This window comes from Larus michahellis, chromosome 16, assembly GCF_964199755.1.
Source record: "Larus michahellis chromosome 16, bLarMic1.1, whole genome shotgun sequence".
NCBI lineage: Eukaryota > Metazoa > Chordata > Aves > Charadriiformes > Laridae > Larus > Larus michahellis.
Genome location: NC_133911.1, coordinates 7,499,997 through 7,526,460, shown reverse-complemented (window position 1 = coordinate 7,526,460; position 26,464 = coordinate 7,499,997). Strand labels below are relative to the sequence as shown.

Genomic DNA, 26,464 nt, shown 5'->3' with positions numbered 1-26,464 from the left:
AAAAGAGGGAAGTAAGGAGAAAATTAGTAACTTCTCCAGAAAGTCTGACATCCCTTCAGAGGGAGAGTGGAACTGACTTTCAGCTGCCCTCGTTTCATCGTCCCATCGTTAAGTTTATGGCGATGCTTATGGACATTACCAGGGTACGCTGCATGAAGGCATTAATGGCTCAGGCAGTCTGCTAGCTCAGTCAGAAGGAGTTCAGCACATTTCATAACCTAAGCTGCAGACTGCCCAGCCCAGCTCACTTGCTGAAAAGCAGAGCAGATTAGACCTGCAGTGTTGTGTCTAGACTGTTTTCAGGATAACACAGACATTTCTATGCGCCCTGCAATCTGCATCACGGGCATACACACTGATCCATCGTAAGAAAAAAGGGAAAAAAAATACCTACGTGATAGTAAACAGAGGGTCTGATGTCCTGTTAAAGCAGCTTCCAATTCCCATAATGTCACAGCAGCTTCTCTGCTGGTTTTGTGCGTGCTGTTCCTAGTCTCTGTTCCCTAGCAGGAAGCTTTCTCATGAGATACCAAGCCACCAAAGTCCTTACGGACCTATTTGTGTTGCTCGCCCAGGGTACAATCCACTTTTCTAGGTGACTGCAAAGGCGCCGCAATCCATACCAGTAATTGCGCACCTCCTCCCGACAGGCTCTTGGCAACTCCCAGACCAGACAGAGCAAAACCAAGTTCAGCAGCTGTTCCCCAGGGGAAGGGGAGGGGAAGCCTATCCGGGGGGAGGGCTGACCTCGGAATGCTGTATTTATTTTCCATCTAATACCTAGAGAGAGAAGGTGGAGACTCAGAAGGATAACAAGCTTATGCCTGAACTTACTGTTTACTTATCCATCAAAAGCCTAAGTCTTTTACCTTTCTGAACTTGTTAACAGTCGTGCTTTACAACTTAATGTGTTTAAAAAGAGGGAGAGGTTATTTACACATATACTTGTTGAACGTTCATTATCAACAGGAGGAAGAACAAGACCATTTTTTGAAGGGTTGAGGTTTTGTCTGTTTTAAACACCATGAAGGCCGGCAGTTGTTGTGAAAGAGAAGATAATGAAAGAGGGCTAGAAAAAAGGTCAGCTAAAAAGAAACACTGTTCAGCATTCATTTTATCGCACTGTGTCACGCACTATAGACTGGCTTCAAAAACCAGCATGGATTTGTGTACTACATCCGAAACAGCTTAGCTACAGCATGCTGGTTTTGCTGTATTTTGAATGCTTTTCTAACAATTTATCAAAGATGTCTTAGTAAAGTCCTGAGACAAAGTGTTAAAAATATACTTCTCTCCTCCAAACCCGACTCTCACAAGGGAAGGGTTTCAATGCAAAGATTCTCAGTGATAGTAGAGCATCAAGCTAAGCTTAAGCAAGATGTTTAAACAGCAAAATAATCACCATTCATTATATTCCTAGCATAATTTCCCTTTTTGTATAATCATATAACAGCAGTCATTTCCCATCGCAACAGCTCTCACAGTAACCTGTCGCTTTCAGTGAAATTTGGGGCTCGAGACCAGGAAACCAAAGCTGACCAGTGCAGAAAGCTGAGCTTCCTTAAAGAAGGAAGAAGTGCAAGACACTCCATCTCCCATTCTACTTAAATGCTGGAGGCAACCCACCGTCACTGCCGCCTTTCCCTGGCCTCATAAAAATTGTGACCTTGTCCTGAACCACTCTGCTGACCAGCAACACTGAAGAATGATGCGAGAACCAGATGTCCCGAGCCAAGACATCTTAGGTTTTGATCTAATTCAACATGTTTTGTTCCAAATACTGGATAACAACCAAAGTTATTAGTGTGTTGCAGAAATACCCTAGGGATAAATTTAATCACTGCAATATTGCCTTTAATAACAATTTTAATTATGACAGCCAAAGTCTGCAGCCATTTCTGCCCTACAAATTCCAACGATATTAAATTACTATAGAGTCCAGAAAACACTTGGGAGCACGTTCTGTACGGAATGAAGCGATGTCTCTCTCCAGCATGCTGGGAACCACCCCCCTGTGGCTATCCTGCCGGTGCTCAAGTTCCACTGAGGTGCTGACACAGCCCTTCGCATTGCCGAGAGCTATGCTCCAGAGAGCTAAAAACCAGCATCATCCATGCTCTAACAGATAGAGATCTGAGGCCCAAAATAACTGACTTGGAGAAGTTTAAACAGAGACTGCTTTTAATTCACAGTTGCAATCTGAAGCCCTGCGGGAGTCAGAGCCCCTCCGCACCAGGCACAGCTAAGGTCTTCTGCAAGACAGAGACCTCTCTGCAGAAAATTCTTACCCGAGGAAACAAGCACAATGCACAGGACTGGAAAGCAGGAGGAGTGGTCACCCTGCAAGGTAGCAGGCCATAAATATTGTGTTAATCTCTTCAAAAAGGCACAGCTGTAAACTAGAATCTCAGGTCATAGTGGGTACAAACCCACACTCCTTCTAGGACGTATAAAGATCTGCACAGGCTTCCTCAAGAAAAGCCAATGCAAAGATCTTACAGAAACTACAGGTAAAACCGACCTCAATGATGCAAGAAATTCTAGATTCTGTAATCCTCCCAAGCAAAGCTTTTACTGAAGCACTTCCAGCAAAGGATAAAGGAAGGAGATTCTGACAGATGGCAGGCGGATGCTGATTGCTCAAGCATGAACCAGACTAAGACAAGGACACCAGTAAGTGAGGGATCAGGATCACAGAAACCTATTTCAGGAACTGCCTTTACCAAGAATTTCCATTGTCAATCCTATTCCTTGCCAAGGTACTGTTCTTCATAAAACCAGCTGTATGTTTATAACTCAGAGTGGTCTGAGCTGGGCTAAACGCTTGCTGTCCTTTTTGCTAACCTCCAAAGCTAACTCGTATCAGACTCAGTTCTGGAAAGCCACAGCGGGCAAGATTTCAGACCAAGGCTACTAAATGTGAACTAAAATGTGTGTGCGCACCTAAGACTCAACACTGACCTGCAGGCAGTAGCTTTTCTCAACTGTGCTCTCAGAGATGTCTATACGCAGCCTTTAATGGCAGAATATTGTACTGAGAGTGATACAGAAGCACTGGTGAGCATACAAAGTGAAATGTCTTGTTATAATCCTTTAAACGTGACTATCAGTTCAAGACACAGGCTAAGGATGTTTTAGTGAAGATTTCTCTTGCTTACAGTTTTGATCGTGTAATTCCAGAAAAGATAAAGATAAAACACATCACTGAAATTTAATCCCTAATTCCACAAATCAAACAGAATATTCCGAACTAAATAAGGGAAACCCTACCGTGGGGATATGCCCTAGCGGTATATGTTTTTTTAAGGAGGCACAGTTAGGTAGTTTATCTGGTAAATCACATTTCTTTTGTGTTTTGTTTTTTTTTTTTTTTAAATTAACATTATACTCATTAACAGAAAAAATTCATAAATAAATTCATATTAATAAATACTTAATGAACATTTAAAAAAAAGTTAGGAAACACGTTATCACACAAGAGTCAGATTTGATTCAAAATGTTACTCACCAAAATTTCTTAGACGAGCAGCTTAAGCTGGCATTGCCTAAGTAACACATGTGGAAGAGGTTACTACAGGAAATTGCCTAGTAGTCAAACGGCCAGCAGTTGTCACTCAGCAGCTATATTAGCTCAGGCTTACTGTATAAGCAGTCAGAGGTGGAAGGATGGATTATTAAAGCTGCCTTAAATGGGTCTGCATTGCACAGGCATACCTAAATGATAGCATGCACTTGTTCTTCTAAGGTACCTGATACAGAAATCCAGCTGGTAACTAGACTAGATAGAGCTGGTTTAAGAATTATGCCTGAAAATAACTGCAAACTCTGTTTTGTCTACAGTATAAAACACAACTTGAGAAAATATTTGTATTTCTTACACTTGATTACACAAAACATTTCCCTGTGTAATTCGCTGGCTCCTCCAACTCCATTGTTCTCCAGGAAAAAATAGGACTTTGAAAAATTAAGGTTGTGATTTATTGGTGAGCGAAGTCTAGAAAACAGACTGGGTAAAATGCCCCACATCCCCTACTGAAATTCAACTTAGCATCGTCCCTGAGAAGGCGATGCAGGGAAAATGCCATTGCTGCTTTTGCACTTGAATATAACACTACTAATATTTTGTATGAGAGGAAGATTATCTCAGACTTGATTATTTGCAGAACTCACCAGATTATGCCTGACTATTCCGGCCCTAACATAAACCTGATGAGTTTTGCTTTGCTATCCTGTTTACAGACACTGATTTATCTTCCAATTACTAAGCCTTATTCACCAAATGGATACACAATTGTGAAAAAACATCTTAGCGTGTTTTTTTTGTGTGAAACTGAGCTGTCCATCCTTTTCCACTAAGGGTGAGAGCCCCTCCCAAAACAGCCATAAAATTCAAACCAAACAAGACCAATAAAAAATACTAGCAATTGGCAGATGTCAGGAAGAGATTACTTCAAATGGCAAAATATAAAAAAAAAAAAAAAAAAAATCAAAATCAGGACTTCCTGCCATCAGAGGTTCAAACTCAGGTCATTTAAGACCTGAAATAGCCTTCAGGTAAAGGTGTTTTCAAAGCCTCGTTATAAAACCGATTGGGAATCCTCTGCAGTGTCTGTCTGGGCTTAACGACTCCTAAATCCTAGGATTAGTGAGCTGCTACAAACAGTTCTGTGTTGGCCTTGCCTGGGTTTAGCTGCACAAGTGCCACGTGGTGGGTCTGGCCGCAGCAGAGCGGGTGGCAGCTATTTGCTGCACAAGGACATCACACTGCCATCTCTGAAATTGCCCTACTAGAGGCCTTTGCTTCCCCTGCCAAAGGATCAGCAAAGGTACCAGTTGCAAGACTGGATGTACGGTGATGCGCTCTCACAACGGACTAAGAACAGAGGCCAGGGAGGGACTGGAAACTCCCAGCTCCTGATCTTTGGTTAAAGACACAGTTGAAGTGACAGCGCCGTAACACAGCTGCATTCCACCATTCTACATTTGATCTCGGTGATGGTAACCCAAGGACTACAACCATAATATGTAAGTAGCCCCTCCTTCATCATGCAAAACCAAGATTAGGGGATGCTGTCAAATTTGGTGGGCTGCCTCTCCATCCGCTCCGCTTTCTGACTAATTAACACTCCAATGGGCTCATCACAGCTCTTGAAAGCAACACGCTACTGTGCTTGAGGCTCACTGTAAAGACTCAAACGATACCCATTCCCTGCCAGAGAAAGGAGGCGAGAGAACCTTTATCTCTAAAGGAGACTCATCCTGTGTTTCACAGCCATTCAAATAACAGCCGGTAGCAACAGAACCTCCAGAAAACCCAAATGCACACAGCAGTTACCATGTTCTTTTAAATACACAGCTTTTTTTTCTTTTTTGTCCTTGGGCAACTGCCAAAGGTTTTCTCTTCTATTTTATTTAGCAAAAAAATTGAGATGAGTGATCTAGGCAATAGTACTAGTGAGTCATAAGCATGCAATTTTTGTTCTTCGAAAAGGATGCTGCATTGCCTAAGGCAACGAGTCTTTACAGCTCAGACCTCAGTTATTCCAAAGAAAACCTCTTTATGGCATCGTTCAAAGGTGATCTCCATCCCTGCCCCTTGTTTCACTTTTTTTTTTTTTTTTTTTTAAATCAGAACATTCCATTCCTAACGCAGAGCAATCTATGGAACACTAGACCAACAAATCACAGGATTACGTTTGCATTAAAGCAAAGGTGTTCCTCCTTCCTGCCCCTGCACTGCAAGACAATTCTGAATAAAACTGGTTCAGTTGGCCGGCTCCCTGGGTGGAAGCTCTTGCATAAAACACCTACGTATTGCAGGTACAGTACAGTATTCTACCATCCAACTCAGTCCAATGACTGAAAGAAAAAGCATTTCTGACAGCCTGCTTTCTCCAAAAGCTTAGTGACTTCTAAGAATCACAATATGTACCTTTCATTCACCTTTAAAATTGCAGCTTTCCACAACTGGAAGCTTCTTCATTGAGGATTTCTAATTTCTCTTCATCCCTCCACATGCCTACATTCCATACCCGCCAGGTAGGACCAGCAGGAAAGATGTTATATTATCCAGTTACAACTACTGCTGCTTCTTCCTTTACCCCTTATTGAGGCTCCCAGAAACTACTGCCACATGTGACAGGCTCGTGCTGTGTCCCTGATGTCACACACACACACCTTTTTCTTTAATCACCTTCTTGGTATTATGAAGATCGTTACTCCTGCTAACACATAGCGATGTAAATCAAAATACTGCTACTTTAACAAAACAGACTTGGCATCACAGACTCTTGACAATGTCTAGACTTCTTTTTATCAACTTAAAAAAAAAAAAAGTTATTTTATAATCACATCTTATCTAACCACTGAACAAACCACATTCACAGAAAAAAGGGAAGGAAGTTAGGGGAAAAAAACCAAATCGAACAAACTCAAAAGCCACTAAGAGGCAAGCATCATCAGCCATCAAGTTCTGCTCTAGCGGACATGTACCTCCAAAGAGCCCTCCAGTGCTTCAGTGACATTCCAGAGGGGTGCTGCAGCGCTTTGTGAAAGCCACACAACTCGCGTAAGGACAGTACTAGGTCCGGCAAGTGTACTGGCAGGCTTCCGAGCTCGCTTTTCACACTGACAACAAGCCCTCGACTGCCTAACTCAAACGGCAGCCCAGACACAGGTCAGATACAAGCCTTGAAAGGGAAAAATCGCTCTTTTACATCTTTCACCATTCACATTCCTCAGAAAAGGAACTAAGTGCTGCAAAGGATAAGAGTCCTGGGGAGAAATTGCCTAGCAATCTGCCTTTTGATAAATGATAGCATTCTGGACTGCTCTGCAACAATGCAGCCTCTTACAGTAATTGTTGCCTACTTTTTTTTTTTCTTTTTTTCTTTAAATGTGAGGAAGATTATGTAACTTAACAGCAGAGCTCAAATAAAAGGCACAAGCAGGCACCTCTGAGTAACTACCTGGAGCTAACTATAATATTCACAGAAAGAGAGGAAAAAAACATATGTCTATTTTTATATACACATACTTTTTTATATATATGAAATCACAAAGCTCGTTTCACAATAGGATCTGGCTGGCTTGTCATATTAACACAAGCTCAAGCGACATCCTAATCTGGTGGATAAACGCAAGCCTCGAAACTCAGAAGGGACAACTTTGGACATCAACATCTATCCCTTTGCTAGCACTCAGAATTCTGACTCAGCCACACCGGCGAAACTCTAGTAATCAACTCCAGAAAGAGCTTCCCATATGGGAGGAAAAACAGCTGCAAATCCAACACCACTGTCTTTAGCAAAGTAATTACACTTTTCATTCCACAGACAGATGCAATGCACAGTGATATTTTCAAGGTGGAGGGGGGGGGAAGAAAAGGAAAATCAATGACAGAGACAAGAGCTGATTTCCTCTGACTTTTCCCAAAGGCAAGAGGATTACAAGATTCATCTTTATGCCCACCTCAACTACTACTACTCAGCTACTATTGAGACTATTTTTCAGTTCTTCCTTAGGACAGGAGAACAGACCTCCATGTTTTGGCACATCATGAATAAGCATAAAATTATGGATACTGTTCCACAGGCACCAGTGGTGTAGCACTTCCAACAATGCTAGTGTGCAGAGGCAGAGTCCAGGGTAAATGAGAAGGGGTTGTTCTTCAGTGAATAGTATAGACCCTGAGAAGAAATCGACAATTTGGGAGTGCAAGATTCCTGTCAGCCTCCCTGTGGCCACTTGGTTATCTGAGAGTAGCAAATAGCAAAGCATGTCTAAGAAACTATTTAACTTGAGGGGAGGAGGAAAAGAAAAACTGGTGTAGACAAACATTTTGAATTTTCACCTTAATTTAATTTTTCAGAAAAATTCTGCTGATTTCTGTTTGCTGTCTTTTTTCAAGCAGCTCCATGGAAGTGCCAGATCCAGCCTTACACTATTCTACAGAACAGCGGTCCCCAAACTTTTTTGATCATGCAACCCTATCAGTAAAAAAATTCTGAGCACCCCCAATATATGTACATTTATTTCTTTTTAAATTATACAGCAGTGTACAATTAAGCTCTACTATTTTGTTCCTGCACCTCAATAGATCAGCTTACACACCCCCTGGGGCACGTAACGCCCCATTTTGAAGACCACTGCTATAGAAGAGTGACCTGTAAATCTCACCATGGTTAATTGGGCTTCCCCTGTAGCACTTACGGTTGTGAGTGTGCTGTCTCATAGCGCTCGAAGGAGTGAGACAGATCGTGCTTGTTGTTCATGTAACACTGTGTGCACAAGTCGTAGTCAAAACACATTTTGCATTTCCACCGCATTCCCCGTATACCATGCTTCTTGCAGCAGTCACAGATGATGTTAGGGTGACGGACACCTAGGAGAACAAAAGCAAAGGAATATAAGATCCACACAAAATCCAGAGAAACTAGGCTGACCAGGCTCTTAAAACTATAACAGCATGTTTTAAAAGAAAAAGATCACGTACTGTGCGTGTATCAGAGATGATGCAATAATATAACATGAAGTGATATGTGTAATATGAAGCATCCATTTCCTGGCCTAAGGGATTCTCATCCCAAGAGTCATGCCAGAATCTAACAAAATGACAAAGCCAGCAAAACTTAGACTCACAGATAAAAAAGAAAGAGGAAAGAAAAGCCTTTGCACAGAGGCCAACAGAAATTTCACTGCCATGAATCGGCTGAGCGTACGCTGCTGCTCAGCATCAGTCCAGCGGCAGTTACAAAAGGCTTAACGTTCCAGCTAGCATGTGAGGTGGGAGTTACATATGGGTCTACAGCACTAGCGTTTGTGCTTCTTGTCCGTGCTACACTTACCTATTTGTGCGTTATCATAGAGAAGAAGGTCGTAAGCCCCTTGGAATCCAGTCCGATAATTGGTTCTGTTGCCTTGATCCCACTGCACGACCACAGTCTTATCTGGAGTGGTTGGGCTGCCTGCCCGACCAATCTCAACCACAGTCCCAACATTCCCTTCACCGCTGTCCTGGTTGCCCCATTTCCAGTCCACTCCACGAACTACCCGCATCCCAACCTGCATGCTGGCATAGGGGTCCAGGTCCATTGATCTGCACAGCAATCCCTAAAATTCTTCCACGTAAAGGGTCTTGGAGACAGGCAATATCAGCAGCAACACATTCAGCGTCGTCAGCAGCATTTTCAGCACACCTAATAGGACAACATACAATTAAGCGATGCCACTCAACACATCACGTTTTCCCCAGAATGACCTGGTTACAGAAGAGGTTTGACCCACTGAGTAGATAAATCTGTGCTTTATTTAAAACAGGGATCCTCACAGCTTTAGCACAGATGGGAAGGATACACAAACTAGCCGGATTTCCAAGGCACAGAAACATCTGCGTAACATTCAGAAGACTTATTCCAGAACGCTGGGTATGAGAGAACAGAACTGGGCAAGAAGTCCTTACAAAACTCCAGTACCAGCCCTTCATTTCAAATTCAGGATACGTGCAACAGCTACCAGAGACACAACGGCAAGAGAAACAAAAAAGCACGGAAAAGAGAGTTGAAAGAAATGACCAGGAAAACACCAGCAGCATGATTTTAGCAACAAAAAGTTAATACCAGTCTATTCTTGAGGAAGACTCTTCATAATCACCTTACCACATAATACTGCAGTGTTGAGTTTCACTTGCCCAGAAAGTTTGGTTTTGATTTTGGGATACAGGAAGTTTTGAAGATGTATAGGAAAGAAATGTTTGCTTGTTTTTCAGAAGTAACAGCAGCTTTAACAGAAGTGCCAGTGTCAGGGAAATGTCAATCTTGGCTGCTATTTATCAGTGCCAGCTACAGCAGGAACCAGGAAGGGTTATTGCTTACCCGCAATAAGCACTGCAGATTTTGTGCTGGGATCAGTAAAAGCTTGGGATAGCCTTCCCAGCTGTTGCCATGACAATTGGTAAATGAGATGAATACCACACAGATGCAGCACATCCACAACTTTGAATGAAATCAAATAGATTGTCAAAGCCTGGTTTACCTCTTTACCAGAACAACAAGAGAGAAGAGCGTGGCTTTCAATATTTAGGGACAAGCTGGAAAAATCTACTGTAGCATCCTTTTATCTTTGGGCATCCCTGGGTCTCTCCCTCTTCCTCTCAAGCTATCCGTATCATCCAAAATTTTCTCAAAATTTAAAAAACCAAAACCCAGCAGAATGCCAAGGGTCAAAACGTGCCGATTCCAAAAGTACAGCAAATCTTACCAACGGCCATGACACAGAGCCAGTTCAAAGCAGGCTGACAAACCAGGTGACAAGCAAATAGGACGTGTATCAGACACGGCAATAGGAGCAGCTCTGTGCCACGTGACATGTTGTTAACACTACCGCCTACCAATAAAGCAACCAAAACCACCGAGGCCTAAAAATAAACTCTTCCTCCAGCCAAACATCCCCTTTTAAATGTATGGAGGAGTAGTTTCATGCAAAATCAAGTTTCTAGCACGCAGAAAGAGCCTGATTTCTGTTCAGCTTTGCATTTCTGTAGCTTCAGACTTTTCCTGCTATGCATCACTGTGACGTCCAAACACCTGTCACACGAGAGCAACATCAAAACCAAATGTCCTTGTGAACTTCATGTCATCTTTTGTTCTAATCATCACTAAAAGATGCCTTGGGCAACACTTTCATTCAGACTTCCTTTGTGGAGGCGAACGTAACATTCCTGAGTTTAAGGTGCACCAGCATTTATTGTCTTCATGAAAGGAGGAATTATCAAAAAGAAAGAATGTCCTTTTTAGAAAGCATTGCAGAGCCTAATGAGATTTGTACAATACCCTCTTCCTCCAGATCAGAGACGAACAAAACAGACAATTTATTGCTTTAACGAAGAGGCAGAACTGCTTTTTTAAAAGGCTGCTGTTGACCAGGCAAGACAGTCAAACCCACTGCAGAGAAAACAAATGGAAACATCCAAGACTACGAAGGTACAAGAGAAGCACAGTTCAATTACTGTACATGGCTCTTCCTTAAAAACAACAACGACCCCTCTTGTTTCATCCAAATGAACTGGTAGAAGGCGGGGAGAGGCAATAATAGCAGGAAAAGGAATTGCATGCTTAGAGAATGAAACAACAGACAGCATAGGGTATTTAGATGAGGACGGAGTGCCGCTCCCCAACCTTAAGAGTTTTATGCTGTTTCAGGGGACCTTGTCCCTCTCCCCAGGAATGAATGAAACATCACAGGCTTCAGAACTCTCGGCATTTCAAGGAAGGCAATGCCAGTTTCAAAAATTATTCATCATAAAAGATTATTCCAGGCTGTGCCACAAACCCATAAAATTTAAGTCACTGCAGCATAGAGGAGGATGATCCCTTGCTACCCGAAAACAGCAGAGCTGGCTAGCACACTATGTATCGTGACACACGCTGAACAGAGCGTGTACCAACCTCAGGTCAGAACTGCCTTGGGCCTAGAAACGTGTGACCTACACACAGGCAAAACCACACCTTCTCTGTGCACCTTCCCACTACTTTTCCGGCACGGATGCTACAGAGATCCCTTCTTCAAACTGCCAGTGAAATACACAAGGTATATGAAGACACTTTGTAGACAGAATCCTGGAAAAGCGCATCATTTCACTGCACCGTGAATTTACTTACAGATGCGATATGACATGCCAACATCAGGTGTTTTGTTGCAGAACTGCCAAGGGACAGCAATCTCCGTCAATATCACAGGTACCGAGTTGAGAGGACAAAAATCCATCCAGTCAGTAGCCCATAATAAGCTGGATCCAGATGGAAACAGACTTTTACTGCTGCCACAGGCACCAAGCCTCCCGTGGTTCTGCAGGTCCCTACGACACACAAAGGACCTGCACATGTGCTCAATCCCACAGCTCGAGGAAGCTATTGTAGTTCAACTCTAGACTTGTGATGCTGAATACCAGTTAATGGAGTTGTCTGTGCTGCAATGACCTTCACGCAATCCCTTGCTCACTGCTCTGAAGGCTCTCCTTCCTAATGGGAATACTCCATTTTCCACACAAGAAGGCACCAAATGCATTCTGCATTCCCATCTAATCTGCAGGGGTGATGCATAACAAGAGAAAAGAACCTTTCAAAATCTTTGTAAGATGAATTGCAATGCTCATACGGTCTGAACCTTGCCAGAGATCAGTATTATTTACTTCCTAAGTGGAAATGTTTCACTCATTGAAGCAAATACTCCTCCCTCGATGCTGTCTGGGTCATAATTATTCCACGGAAGGATCGGTATAGCTGCCAGAAATGATTCACAGAGAAAACACCAGTTTCCCATGGGACTTTAAAGTGACTACGAATAAATAATCCATCATAAGACACAGGCATATTTCTGAATCCTGACATAAGATTCTGACCTCATCTACCGTGACACAGGAAAGAACAGCTCAGGTGGAACCCATGAGTCCATTCTAAGAAATCCCAGTAATACTGAACGGGGAGAAAGGGAAAATGCTCCTTCAGTCTGCAACATTTTCATTGCAGTCATTGTTGCAACTTCGTGCCAATATTTAAATTACGCTGTTGGTGGAAGGTGCTCTAGAGGCAACCCAACATTCGCCTCATAGGAGGCAAAGGTTGCTGCTGTACTGGATACACAGTAAACACAACCCAACAGCGGTGTAAGCAGATTGACAAAACCAGTGCAGGTAACTTGGTTATCAAGTTATTTGAACAGTATGGTAAACAGAGGAAGATGCACGTGATTTTGTTTCATTTTGTGTTGTGGGTTTGGGTTTTTTTGTAAGAAGTTGTTTTGTTTTTTTTTCCTTTACACATATTTTGCAGTTTGAACTGTCTTCTCGGGTGAATCACTCCACTTTGGAGAATTTGCCTATCCTAAGGACGCCTCCTTAAGTGCTCTGGCTACGGCAAATGCAAATCATACACTTTTTCTAACGAACAGCACAAGCTTGCAAAGCTCAGACTTTGATATTCCTCTAGTTTCCTAGTTCCTGAGCATCCTTTGTGAAGGCATGGAGATGGCTGCAGCAGAACTTTTATTACTGTTTTTTTTCAGCTCACTTGAGCCTGAAATACCCAGCTTTCCCAACTGTTAATTCACAAGCCCAAAAAGAAGACGCAATTACACTAAGCATTTTGGAAAATAACATCATCCCCCATTTCTTTACTATTTTCATTCTCTTTGACTCTTCCTTCTCCTCAGGTACAGTTTGTTATTTTGGACATTATATCTCTCTGCAGCATCCAACACCTACCAAAGAGCTCACACTGCCTACTCACTCTCACCCCCTTGCTCCTGGGTGATTTTCCAAGGCACACAATGCACACCACGGGCTACAACCCCCAAAAACGGATACAACGACTCCCTCCTTTGGACCCGGCCCAGCTGCCTCCGAGCAGGGGAAGCCCAGCTCCCGCCAGCCCCCGGGTTGCCGGGACACAGCCCAGACGAGCCGGAGCCACGGGCCTCCTGCCATTACCCCTCGGCAGCTGCTGCCGCCTCCCCATCCCCTACCACCGCGGCCGGAGCTCCGAGCCCCGCCGGCCTCAGAGAGACGCGGCCCGGCCCGGCCCCCCGCACTCCCGCCCCGCGGTACCTGACGGCGGGGGCGCGGGTCCCGTCGCGCCGGCCCCGCGGGCTCCTGCCCTCCGGCCGCGGCCCAGCGCCGGGGGCTTCCTGGGACAGCGGCCGCCGGCCGGCAGTTTCGTTTCCCGTCCGGCTCCCTCGGCACGTCCCCCCGCTCTGCGGTTCGGTCACGGCCGCCACGGCGCAGCCGAGCCGGGCCATGCGGGGCGGCTCCCGGGCGGAGCCAGCCACTGCCCAGCCCGGCCCCGGAGAGCCCCGGCCCAGAGCCGGGGGGGGGTGGCCAGACACGCTCAGGGCATCCCCGATAATGGACACCTCCCCGAGGAAAGCTGCGGAGAGACCCAGCCCCAGGGCTGCGAGGGGCAGAACCTGCTGGCGAAGGAAGATTCACCCGGGATGAGGGCAAGCCTCCCTCTTCCCCGCCCGGCCCTGCCCTGAGGCGCTGGCCCGGCCTGCTTCCACAGCCCTGAGGCGAGGTAAAAGCCGTGTTTCCTTCCGAGAGCCCCGGCAGTGACCCAGGGCCAGAACCTGTCCCCTCGCAGTCATCTACACGGGGCCGACAGCGAGCGAGGAGCTGCCATGTTCCCTCGGGACAGCACTCAAGAGACTCCCAGCTCTGCTCTCCAGCCAGCTGGAGACAGACATGTCCAGGACAGATTCCCTGGAGAACGGTCGCAGTGAGCATCGCTATTTTTATGCTTTAAAAGCCCCGAATCCGGCCCAGACAGCCCCGGCCACAGCACCAGACCACATGCGGTTCCCTCACAGCAACGTTTCGCATCCTCCTTCAGACTCCCACTCCTGTCCAGGCTCTGAATGCCAGTGCTGAGCCCCTGACACGAACATGACTACGCAAGGCGGGGTACGCTGGAACGGCACCAGAGACTGCCAACCCAGGGAGAAATCTTCACCTTGGTGGATCCCGGGTGGTCTGGGTACAGTCGTCACAGGAGTCAAGATTTGCTCCATAAATTCCCATTCAGAGACACAAAATACGTAATGTTGCTGAGAGGAGAAAACACTCTGTCCTCCGCCGGACAAAAACAGGCAGATCAACACTTCTTGAAACTCAGTATTTGTTTATCCAACACACATTGTGTTCACGCTGCCCCCGTGACAGTACTATGGAGCTATAAAACCATTCTTCCACGTGACCTTTTGCACATGGTATACAATGCAATGAGTACAAGAATTAAGCTTTGGCGTCCTCAGCACAACTCAGAGGTGGGTAAAGCAGCTTATTTTATTAGAAGAGGATCTAAAGAGTTTTACGGCCTGTCTTCTGAGACACCACCCCCCCCCCGCTCCTGCCCTGACTGCCCATCTCATACAAATAGTGAATAAGCAGCACAAAAAGAACTACACACAGACTTGAGTTTATTAAATGAACTTGCAGCAGGCTGGGAGTGAGTTTATATCTCAGTTAACTCTACAGACTTTCATTCTCTGTGAAACAGGCAGAAGAAGTAAGAGCAGCACAGTAAAGTAATGTTGACGAGATTGTTCCATTCAAAAGCAACAGAAAGCGTTGAAAGGATTAGGGAAACAGAGTGTAACTAACAGAGCCATAACAATCAATAGCTGCAATTGGCAGTAACCAGATGAAGTTAATGCAAACACTTACAGGCATCACCGAAATGGCCAATGATCCTTTTGCATCAGTGCTCATTAGACCAGTGCTCATAGGGACTTAAAAAGCACAACAAAGGGATGCCAGGGACATTCCAGCTGTGAATTTTATTAAGGAATGAGTGGAATTGTGCTTTGGTATTTGATCCTCAACTCATCTCTCTCAGGGAAGAGGCGAACACACCAAGCAGAGCTGGGGCACTGCGCATAAAGACGCCATTCACTTGACATCAGCAAAATAACTGCAGCCAATGAGCTCTGTCAAGACAAGCGTCGCTTGCTTTATCCTTCCTTGATCCCAACGCAGACTGGGCAGACCTCATAAAATGCTTACAGACATCCAGCAGAGACAGCCCGGAACAGAGCCCATCACCAACACCGCCTGCAACAGCAGAAATCCAGAATAATTTCACCGCAGCACAAGCAAGCAATCAGAAGGATGTTCGTTCTTCAGGAGACAGTGCAACAGCAAGACGCCAAAGGTAGTGCTCACTCCAGGTATTTTATTTTAAGCCCTCACCATACACACACAAACCACATTTTAACTGCTTGCTTCTGAGGGAATTTCAGGGACTCGGTGCTATTTAAAAAAGTCATATCAAGTCATCAAACGCTTAGATTGATCAACTACTGCTACTGTAAAGTTTCAAGATTTACTTTTGTATATTCTCTCACTGGAAACACCAACAGAGATCCAAGCAAGTTAGGTGTACTGGCTAAATTAAGTCAGCTCATGTTGGCTTAAGAACTTCCGCTGTGGCTGTGCTGCTGGTTTTCAGCAGTACTACTTCCTACAGTACTCCTATGGGCATTCGCCCTACAGAAATAAGGCTTGGCAGGGTTTTCCCCCTTTCCTGACGCAAGCAGTGTTTTTGTGAAACCAACACAAGTTGAACAGCTAAATGCCTGGCCAACGCTTATCTACACAATTAAGTATTGTTCCCTACCCCCACTTCCCCTACCTGCAAAAACCAGAAATAAATACTGTTGTATTCTTTAATAATAGACAACCTCTGGGATCAAATACCTCTGACCAAGGCTCAAAGCTGCCAAGGTAATTACCAAAGCTAGTATTCATGCCAATAAAATCAAATTCAGACTTACCCTTCACTTTTCTTTCTCCTCAGCAAAGAGTAAGAGCCCAGCAGCAGCCACGTGCATGTGCTCTCACTAACAGGATGCAGTGTAATTTCTCTCAAGGATATACACAATTTCACAGATTTATTCACTATGAAATGCAAGCAGATGAGACACCCAGCAAAACACAAGAAGGATTATTTACTGTGACATACCACCAGACAAAGACCACCTTTTGTCCTCTCCTGGCCCACAGGTGAGGCAAGGAGCCATTAACCCTTACTGTGGGTCAGCCACAGCTGGCGCTGGTGCCCCAGGTGTGCTGCCCTGTGCAATTTCAAACCCAGACCAGGCCCTCCCTGGCTCCTACCACACCTGAACTCTGGGCACACCATCTCCAGTTTCTAGCAGATGCCCTGTCTGGAGATTTTTGCCTATCCCGTGGCATTTTATTATCTTAACTCCAACTCACACCAGTTCAATACCCAGCTCTGCTGCTTGCAAATCTCTCTGCTTGTCTACTCTGAACTTTGGCTTTCTATGCAGTCCATTTGTATTGGGCCCAAAAGCTGTCCCATGGAAATACATATTGTAATTCTCCCCCATTTCTTCAGAACCGAGTTTATCATCTACTCCTCAACTCAGGTACTCCCTTACTTTCAACTGTCTTCCCCACTACTCAAACAAAACCCTTGCCTCCTTAGCAGGCCTCATCTAAGAAGCTCCCTGGTAATAGTGCCTTTACTAGCTATACAAAAAACCCTACTAAACAAGAAAAATAGCTCTAATATAAGGGCTAATATTGAATCTTAACACATGATAGAGATTTTTTGCTTTCAGAATAGTTGTTTCAATAAATTATTCACAAACACTGGGCTTTAATACTACCTCACACCACAGCACCCGCTTCTTGATGTGGAAAAACATGAAGTCAGGGCCATTTAGTTGTTTATTGTTTTCCAGATCTCATTCCACAGCCCTTGTTCACACAAAGAGCAGCACTGTCAGATCAGGTCTTGTTTAGCCACCGAGACTAAAAGCCTAGTAAGGCTGCACTCTCCATTTCAGAGAAGGCAGTTTCCAAGGCTTGATTTTTTGTGGCTAACACAAAGATGGCTAGAGACCCCAGTCACATTGCAAATTCGCAGTGCCTAATTACGGCACACAAGATGCAAACTCTTAGTTCCCAGCACTAGCAGTTCTTTTGGGGTAGAAGAGTGCCACCATCTCAGCCACTATGTGACAAACTTAACCACTAGAAATTAGACTAAACCCGTGAAATTCCCCCCCTCGACTCACCAAAAGGATTTGCAGAATTGCCTGAAGTGAATACTTTAATATTCCACTGCAAAGCCACAAGGTCTCAATGATACTTTGCTTCACTTTTCCTTGTGCGAGTCAGGATTTCTGTTTAGTCTAAATTTTGCAAAATGGCATCACTGGCACAGAGGGGGAAAGAAAAGCAGATGATGTTTCTGTAGCTTAAATATCAACAGCAGATAAATGAAGCCATTCTACTGACAAATTACTCTCAGCAGAAAAAAGTTAGAAATGGAGCAGCTGCTTCTGTTAAAAGCAATCAATCAAGAAAATGTCTGCATGAGGTTAAACCATTTCCATGCCCCTATACCTCACCTGCTCTCAAAGTATATTTAACTGTATTACATAAACAGAATAAAGCAGGTGATTAATATGCCTTTGCTCAGGGATTAATATCTAGTCATTTCAGCTTCACTGTGTAAGAGTAGGCACACATCCTGAAATACTGGGACATAGAGTGAGGAAATGCTAAAAATAACTAGCCAGGCGCTATGCTTAAAGATGGTCCCATTGAGCACATTTTATCTCTACAATCAACACTTGTCCTTTACAAATGCCAGTCCATTGATCTGTTTTGCCCAAACTGAATTTCACGTTCCATTTACACTGATTGTATCCTAGCACTGAGTTGTTACGGTGAGAGGGGAACGTTGCCTTCCCTTTTGAGTTACAGGAGCCATATTTTCAGCAGTTATCATGCTGGCTCTACTATCGATTCTTTCACCTTGTTAAAGGATGCAGGCCTAAAAGAAGCACCAGCAGATTTATTAATATTAAATAAAAATAGTTTTGTGCAAACCCTCCTTGAGAAGCTTGACCCCAGCATTCTGATTTCCTAAAAAATGGCAAACAATCTCAGAATAGATCCTAAAGATGGAAGAAGTTATAGAGAAGTTGCACATCTTACATTTTTGGGTTCGTTATGTTTGAGTATGGCAGTACCTAACAGCTTCAGTGGACACAAAAGCCAACTGAGCTGGCTGCTGCATGAAACGCTGTCAAAGGTGAGCTCTGATTAGCTAAGGAAGAGCACAAGAGACAACTGGACAAAAGCCAACATCCTCATTCAGAATTGTGACAGAGGAGCACTCAGTGATTGTTCTGAGATTGTCCATGGCAGAGCCAGACGCACCAGATTACAATAATCCCAGTGGAGTGACTCAGTCTCAAGGTCACGCTGTCTTCACACTGTAAAAGACATCACTGGAAGAAGAAAATGCATCATAGCAAACAAGAAAATGAAATGCACAGGCACCACCACTTGTCCCTTAGGGGTAAAGGCATTACCTCTATTGTTTAACAGTTTGCATATACCAGACTATTATCTGGACTGCAAGGAAGATGCGCTAGGAAAAAAACTGGCTCCACAGCCCAAAAAGGTCAGCATCCCACATGATTCCAAAGGGTGAGACAGTATTTAAAAAACCCTGCAGGGTTATCTTCTATTTTCCTTGTTACAAAATTTAAATGTCTTGGTTTTAAGTACAAACACTGGGGCCCAGAGTCCTTTGCTGTTATACCTGAATGCTCTGAAGTCCTCTGTACTTTTGAGGCTAAACAGACAAAAAGTACTGCCTACTTTCAGGTCCAGGACTACCACAACTGAAGACTCAGATAGAAGACACCTCTCCTTAATTTTTATTGCAGATGGGATTCAAAAAACCACAGCTTCAATATGGCTGAAGTCTCAAGAAATATACTAACCAGAGAATTTCTTCCAGTTAGGTGTGATAGTCTTCCAGAGCTATCAAAGCAGAACTGAGTTGGCCTTGAACCTTCAATTCTCACTTTACTCAAACTTCAACCTACCTATGACCACAACAGACACAGAAAAGTGAACCTGCTTCCAAAACCAAGCACTCATCTGCATAGCCTCAATCCAAACTGCTTTTGTCACCAAGTTCTATGACCAAAGTTCCAAGACTGAAAAGGGATAACAAAATAAGTCAAACAGAAGGCGACAGTATCAGCCAAACGATCTACCAGGAGAAAAGATATAGCACACTATTTTTAATGAATCAGCTCTGTGCTAACTAATGGACCGGACTCATGAAATAAACTGAATTGCACAGAAGGTCAATATTTGCTTTAGATCACACAAATGCAAACATAACCTTTGGGAAACACCACCAGTAAGCCCAAAATAAACAGCTGTCACAGGCTTCCAACAACAGAAGCTGTGGCATACCACAGTGCACTGGTTCTGGCTGGGACGGAGTTAATTTTTTTCATAGTAGTTTGTTTGGTGCTCTGTTTTGGATTTGTGATCAAAACAGCATTGATTACACACTGATGTTTTAACTATTGCTGAACAGTGCTTACATGGTGTCAAAGCCTTTTCTGTTTCTCACACTGCCCTGCCAGCGATGGGCTGGGGGTGCACAAGAATAAGGGAACACAGCCAGGACAGCTGACCCCAACTGACCAAAGGGACATCCCATACGACATCGTGCTCAGCAATAAAAGTTGGGGGAAAGAAATAGGAAGGGTGGACGTTTGGAATAATGGTGTTTGCCTTCCCAAGCAACTATTATACCTGATGAAGTCCTGCTTTCTCAATTTTACCCCTCCAGTTCTCTTCCCTGTCCCACGGCGGTGGAAGTGAGCAAGCAGCTGGGTAGTGCTTGGCTCCCTACTTGGGTTAGCCTGCAATGCACAGAAAGGTGTGATATCTTTTGCCAGATCAGGGATGTTTAAAATTCACATTTACAAGTCAACATCAGTCAAACCCTACAAAAGAATAAGTTCCCTCTACCAGCTTCTCCTGAACACAGACACTTCAGGCTTTAAATTGGTGAGATCAGTGCTCATCTGCCCACTGGAGAATTAAGAGTGATTGTAAGTGAAAGTTCACACTGGGCATCTAGTGGATCTCTCTTATTACATCCCACAAGATAATTGCTCATGAGCCCGATGAAATTTCCTTCTGGCTTTTGATGAACTGTGTTCTCTCCAGGAGGGAGAAAAACAGCTCCAGCCGTTTGCTTTAATTGGACCTGACAGTTCGCAGATTGCTGCCTCAAGCCTCAAAAAGCTCAGTGGCTGGGGCTGATGAGAATCCCTTTTTTTCTCAATAGCAGATTTCAAAGTTAAATTTATATTGCATTACAGTAAAAACAAACATACACACACACCCCCTGCCCAAAACCACACACAACGACCAGGTAATGTTGTTAAAAAAAAAAAAAGGCAATTATTTGCAAAGTTTGAATTAAGGTCTTTTTCACCTTACATAGAAAAAATGGGAGAATGGTATTTTAACTTTCCCATATTCTCCATGGAAGATCCCTGTGGCAAAAGGCAAAAATACAAAAACTCACAAGCATTGCATTGAGTAACTCCTCTCCTCTCTCCTACCAAGTACCACCATCATTTTTCTGGCCATTGGCATTAAGGGGTCAGTGGCCAACAGTCTGGCATCCCTTGCACTGGCTAGCAGGTCTTTTTGTGCCCATTCAGAACACTGACAAAAGTCACAATATTTAAAAAAAAAAAAAAAAAAAGTTGAGTGAAGTCCCATCCAGAGAAGCTAGAAAATCTCCATTATTTAAAGAACAAGCTCAACATATCTATCAGGAATGGTTTGGCTGTAGTTCATCATGCCTTGTGGAAAAGGATGGTGGCCTCATCAAAATCCCTTCCAGACCTATTTTCAATCACCTAGAAATGGAGGACCACACAGAAACATATTCCAACAGTGAGAAATCTGTCTTGGCAGCAGATTTCAACTATGATCTTACTTAGACATTGCTCTAATATAATTCTCAGAGGCAAGACCATCTGGCCTAGAGCTGATGGTGTAAGGCTCAGGTCTGCATCTCTCTCACACCAGCTATCAACTCCTATTCACCATGAAAATCTGGGTTAAATCACTTAAAAGTTCATAATTCTCCAATCTATTTACACAATAGCCTTGTCTGTCCAGAAAGGCAGTAAGTTTCTCCCCAAGACATTCAAAAATCAGAAGACTAACATTACTGCAGGAGTCCTGCTGGCAGACATGGTTGAATAGTCAGTTGGAGAAAACACAGTTCTGTGGTTCTGTGATATGGCCATTCATAGATATTTAGACTCTGGTACCCTCAGCAGCGATGATACAATAGGATCACAAATCATCCGAATTAGGAACACAACTTCCTCCAACTTTTCAAAATGAGAAGCAGCTACTTCAGACTCTGGCATAGAGCAAGCTGCAGCATAAAACCTGCTGAATATCTGATGAGCCTTGAAAGCAAATCCTACCAACTTTCAGATTTCCCCTCAGGCTTTCAGAACGGTCAACGCTGCACTCCTGTCAGTTTTCAGCCTGGAACTTGCCCTTTCTGTGCTCTGAAATCAGATCAAAAGGTTTAAGCCTAATCTATCCTGACATGCCTTTGGCTAGAGAGACATCAGCTGAGTAGGAGCAAAGTGAATTGAGTAGTTAGTCAGCTGTTGCTTTCCTCCCTGGTACTTAACGAAGGTTTGAGGGTCAGCATGTACACCAATTCACTTACAGGTTTGTTCATTTTAGAAGCACAGATGTTATCTTTCAGCTCTGGATAGCTCAGTACTTTAAAGAAGGTAAGAACACTTTACAGATGGGAAATGGAGCCATAGACGTATACTGAATTGGTGGCAGAGCCAGGAACAAAGCTCACTTATCCTAGCCCCAAGTTCTGTTCTCCACAGCCTAGCCCATACTAGTCACTAGGGAAAAAAAAGAAAGTATCAACCATCCAGCACGTATCTTTGCATTCCTTGGGGTCACATCAAGGAACGTGGACTGAGGTCTAAGATCAAGCCGTTTACTGTCCCACTAGCACACGCACAACTTCGCTGATGCCATTTTCCACAGACAGCCAGTCTAAACACAACAAGATTTGTTCCATATTCTCAGAAATTTCAAACACCACTACAGCTCTCGTTACAGAGGGAGCAGAAATATTTAAATTCTGTAAGCCTCCCAAGAAAGAAGAGACTCCACTTTCTCACTCTTTGATTAAGGATAGAAGAGCGTCCAGGGATCTCTCTCCAATCAGAGCTTCTAATGAGAGTGCACTGAAAGTTCCATTGGTGTGAGCACGCTGTATTACAACACCCTGCCCCCTCCATAAATGCCCTTGACAAACAATGAATCAGAATCCTTGAAAAACAACTAGAACTCAAATAGTCTGCTCGCAGGACTTTGCATTCTATTCCTGGATCCCTGGAAAACAGCAACTCAAAATGAAAGGGCACAATCAGTACTGTCGTAAGTGGTGTCACCCTGAATTCTGCCAGAGCCCAGGAGCAGTTCTGTATCAGAGATGATGAGCAAGGCAAACAGATTTGATGGGAACAGGCAGGCAGGGACAACATGACCTAGGACAGCGTAATTATCAAGTTGGAGAAAGCCTTCAACTTCAGCGAAATCACAGGCAACCAAGACCGGTCTCCACAAGTGCCCAACACTAATGCTACACGAACGCAAGGCAAGAGATGAGCTTGTTTCAGAGAGAACTGCCACAGCACTGAACAGACCGTGGTCATCACGTCGCCACACACTTGTCGATCAAGGTAGCTTAGAAAGCCATGAACATACCCCTTACCAAGTAAAAATGGAAGGAGACAATTGCAACCACCACACTTGTAGTACTTCCACAATTTTTGCAACTTCCAAGACATTTGTCAAAGTTTTAGTGGAAAGAGACTATGCACGGACTCCCAATTCTGCCAAACAATCCCAGCAGTGGATTAGTGGCCACTGCAGACCAAAGCCGGAAAATAACTGATTCTTTACACACTAATTTGGCACAGTATTTTCACAGTCACAGAGCTTCAAACATGCATTCAAAATAAATGTCAAAACATATGAAGCTATACAGCAACATCATAATAAGGAGAGAATTAAGCCAACCCCAGTACGATACAATTATGAAGATTCTTCTCACGTCAGTGACTCAGAGATGTATGCTATGCAAAGAGAAAGGGAGGGGAAACTTATTTATTTTTTTGAAGCCTAAAAAGAGAATAACCGTTGAAGAGAAACAGAATCAGTCGTAATGCTGTTAAATGACAACTAGGTAACTGTTAATATGTTACATGCACGCTTGCCAGTCCTAAATGAACTCATTTTCTTCCACCACAGAAACAGCCAAAGTTAGTATGGAAAACAGCTATAAGGTACTGAAGCCACATCAGTGACAGAGCCGGAACTACTGTGTGCATCACTGGAGACCAAATCTACTGCCCTGTTAGTTGGCTGCCTTAAGGAAGAACTTCTTGAAGGGAACCATCACCTGCCCAATGGAAGTTCACTGCTCCAGACACAAACCTAGACACCGATAACTTGGAGCAGAAAGGAAAGCTCAAAATAGGGCAAGAACTTCTCTAGCTCTGCCAAGACTACTGAAGCTTTCTTGTTCTGATTTCCATTATCACCACGACACACAACATTATTCCAATCATAACAATGTGGGTAATTTACAGTAACTGCATCCCTTGACAACTCACTCATCTATATCCTGAAACCATGGACAAAAACTCAACAGGTAATCACATATGGAGGAAGGACCTAGAAGGATGAACAACTGCATTGTTCTTCATAGCAAGTAGTTTTAGGAAACGAAGGAGCTGTCAAACAGAGGAGAAATAAGAATGGTATCCCATTTGAGCCAAATAAACTCCTCCTATAGCAACAAGATGGGGCAGAGGATGTAATGAGGCTCTTAACCAAAAAGAGAGAAGGTTGAGCAGTAAAGCCAAGGCCAAGTGACCTCCAGGAAGGTGAGAGAGCTCACTTGTTTCTGAGTGAGACAGAAATTACAATTTGTTACATTCAGAAAGTAAGTTCTGGAGTTGAGTGTCTGCAGGGAAATCAAAACAAGCATACGTTATGCTTCCAATGCAGTTGTACCACCTTCTCTAGGTTTGGCCCTTCTTTTCATGACTTCTCAGTTCAGGAAGATTGCAAATATCATAGAAACACAGGAGGGAAAAAGCCACACGTGCTTCTTCAGTTCTGAGTTATATCCAGTACATGGCACATGCTCCAGTGATACAAAATGCCCAGCAGGAATCACTGCCAAGGTCTCAACGCCCAGCTCTCAGCTGAGCCCGTAAGGATTTACCTGCAGTACCTGTTCTGGAACAGGAAAACAGGACGTGTGTTTACATCTTCCAGGGCAGCCAGCACTTGCCATCCAGAAGAAAAGAAATAAAAATGGAGCAGGAGTAAGGAGACGTGCCTCACTACGGCCTCAACCCATGGCAGCAAGAAAACCGGACGCTTCAAGCAGACCTATTCCCACCTAAGCCCAGGGAAGAAAAAGGAGAAAAACCAGGCACATACCTGACAGAGCTGAGAGAGAAGACAATTCAGACACCCCTTCAGAAAGCGATGTCCTTCGCCAAGGGCTGTGTTTGCTTCCTCCCCTGGCTCATCCTCGGCGCAGGGGCTCGGCAGCAGACCCACTCCAGCGGCCTAGGGAGAGGGGAGAACACAGGAGATGCGGCTCAGGTGGGCACCATCGCTGCAGCCACCGGCTCCTTCCCCGTCCCGGACCTCCCCCGTACCACAGCCCAGCGCCGGCCCCCGCCACCGCAGCCTCAACCCCGGGCGGCGGCACCTCCCCGCCGCCACCGTCCCCCCGGGGCCCCGCTCGGCCCCGACCCCCGGAGACCCCGCACCGCCCCCAGGGCCCAAGCCATGAGGTGGCCTCACACCCCCGGCAGCGGCCCCGCTCTGAGGCGACCCTGCCCGGCCCCGCTCCCTCTTACCCCCGGGGAAGCGGCCGAGGAGCCGGGCCGCCGCCGGCCGCCCCGCAGGGTGCTGCAACGCCGCCGCTCGACCCCCCTCGTTTCCCCGGGGCCGCCCGCTCCGCCCAGGCCTCTCGCAGCCCGCTGACAGCCGCCCGGGCATGCCGGGAGAGGTAGTTCTGCGTCCGCCCTCCTCGCCGCCCGCCGGGCTCCGCCGACTACAAGTCCCGGGAGTCCCCCGCGGCGCGGCCCGGCCCGCGGGGCCTCCGTCAGGGGACGCCGCGGCCTCCCCGCGGGGCGGCGGGCTCCCCCGCGGGGCGAGGGCGTCCCGGCGCGGCCCTCCTGCCTCCGCCGCTGCTCTGAGGGGGGACGGGGCGGCGGAGGGTCCCGCCCGTTGGTGCCCGTGCTTCTGGTTCGCCTGGACGCCTTTGTGGGGTCGGGGGTAATAAATATTTGGGATGAGTTTCCTGGGTGCGCGGGCGAAACGGGCCATTGAAACCTGTGGGAATGGCCAGCTGTCCATGCCAGGACGCTCTTTTTTAAGTGATTTTTGGGGTGATTTTAGGATAACCTAGTCCAGTGTGAGAGAGGTTTGGGGATTCAGCGTAACTGCGTGAAGGGTGCCGTGTGTCTTTGTTCGGCAGGTGGCCAGGAGGGCTCTGAAAGGCTCTAGTGGCCGTCTGCTGGCCAGCCTGCTGCCGGGGATGTCTTTTTTGCAAGATCACAGCCCAGATACTGTCTGCATGGGATCGCTGGTCGCACTCAGAATGCATTAATCTAAAAGCATAAGGTGTAATGGCTTTCTCTTCAAAGAGGCGGAGGCAGCTTGATGAGTTTCAGTCATCTCTGTGCTGATGACACCAATGACGCTGTCCGTGTGGATCTCTTGTGCCTGTGGCAGGACACACTCTACTGACTTTGTCCCTCCTGAGGTCAGAGACACCTTGTAAACACTCGCTTGTCCCGTTCTGCTCAGTGGCACGTCAAGCACGGCTCTGTTGAAGCTAACGGATTGGAATTCTGTTTTACATTTAGTCTTCGCTAAGGGAGCTTTGCATAGCAGAACAAGGGTTAAAAGAGCAGCCTGCCTTGATGGTGAAGAGCAGTGTTCACAGCAGTAAAATTGAGT

General features: G+C 45.2%; 1 protein-coding gene across 5 annotated transcripts in view; it reads right to left on the bottom strand.

Moving 5' to 3' along the window:
* Nucleotides 1–25,498, bottom strand: part of MIB2 (MIB E3 ubiquitin protein ligase 2) — a 49,660-nt gene extending 24,162 nt beyond the window's left edge. For 2 of the 5 annotated variants that reach the window (XM_074560827.1, XM_074560831.1), the window contains exons 1-3: nt 13,601–13,748; nt 8,847–9,197; nt 8,212–8,383 (exon numbers count right to left, since the gene is read on the bottom strand). In XM_074560827.1, coding sequence (XP_074416928.1) covers nt 8,212–8,383; nt 8,847–9,093 — 419 coding nt within the window. In that variant the 5' untranslated portion in view covers nt 9,094–9,197; nt 13,601–13,748. Of the gene's footprint in view, nt 1–8,211; nt 8,384–8,846; nt 9,198–13,600; nt 13,749–16,323; nt 16,426–24,928; nt 25,061–25,356 lie in introns of those variants that run through there. The other 3 variants (XM_074560826.1, XM_074560830.1, XM_074560828.1) reach the window with 3 other exon arrangements.
* Nucleotides 25,499–26,464: the final 966 nt, after the last annotated feature.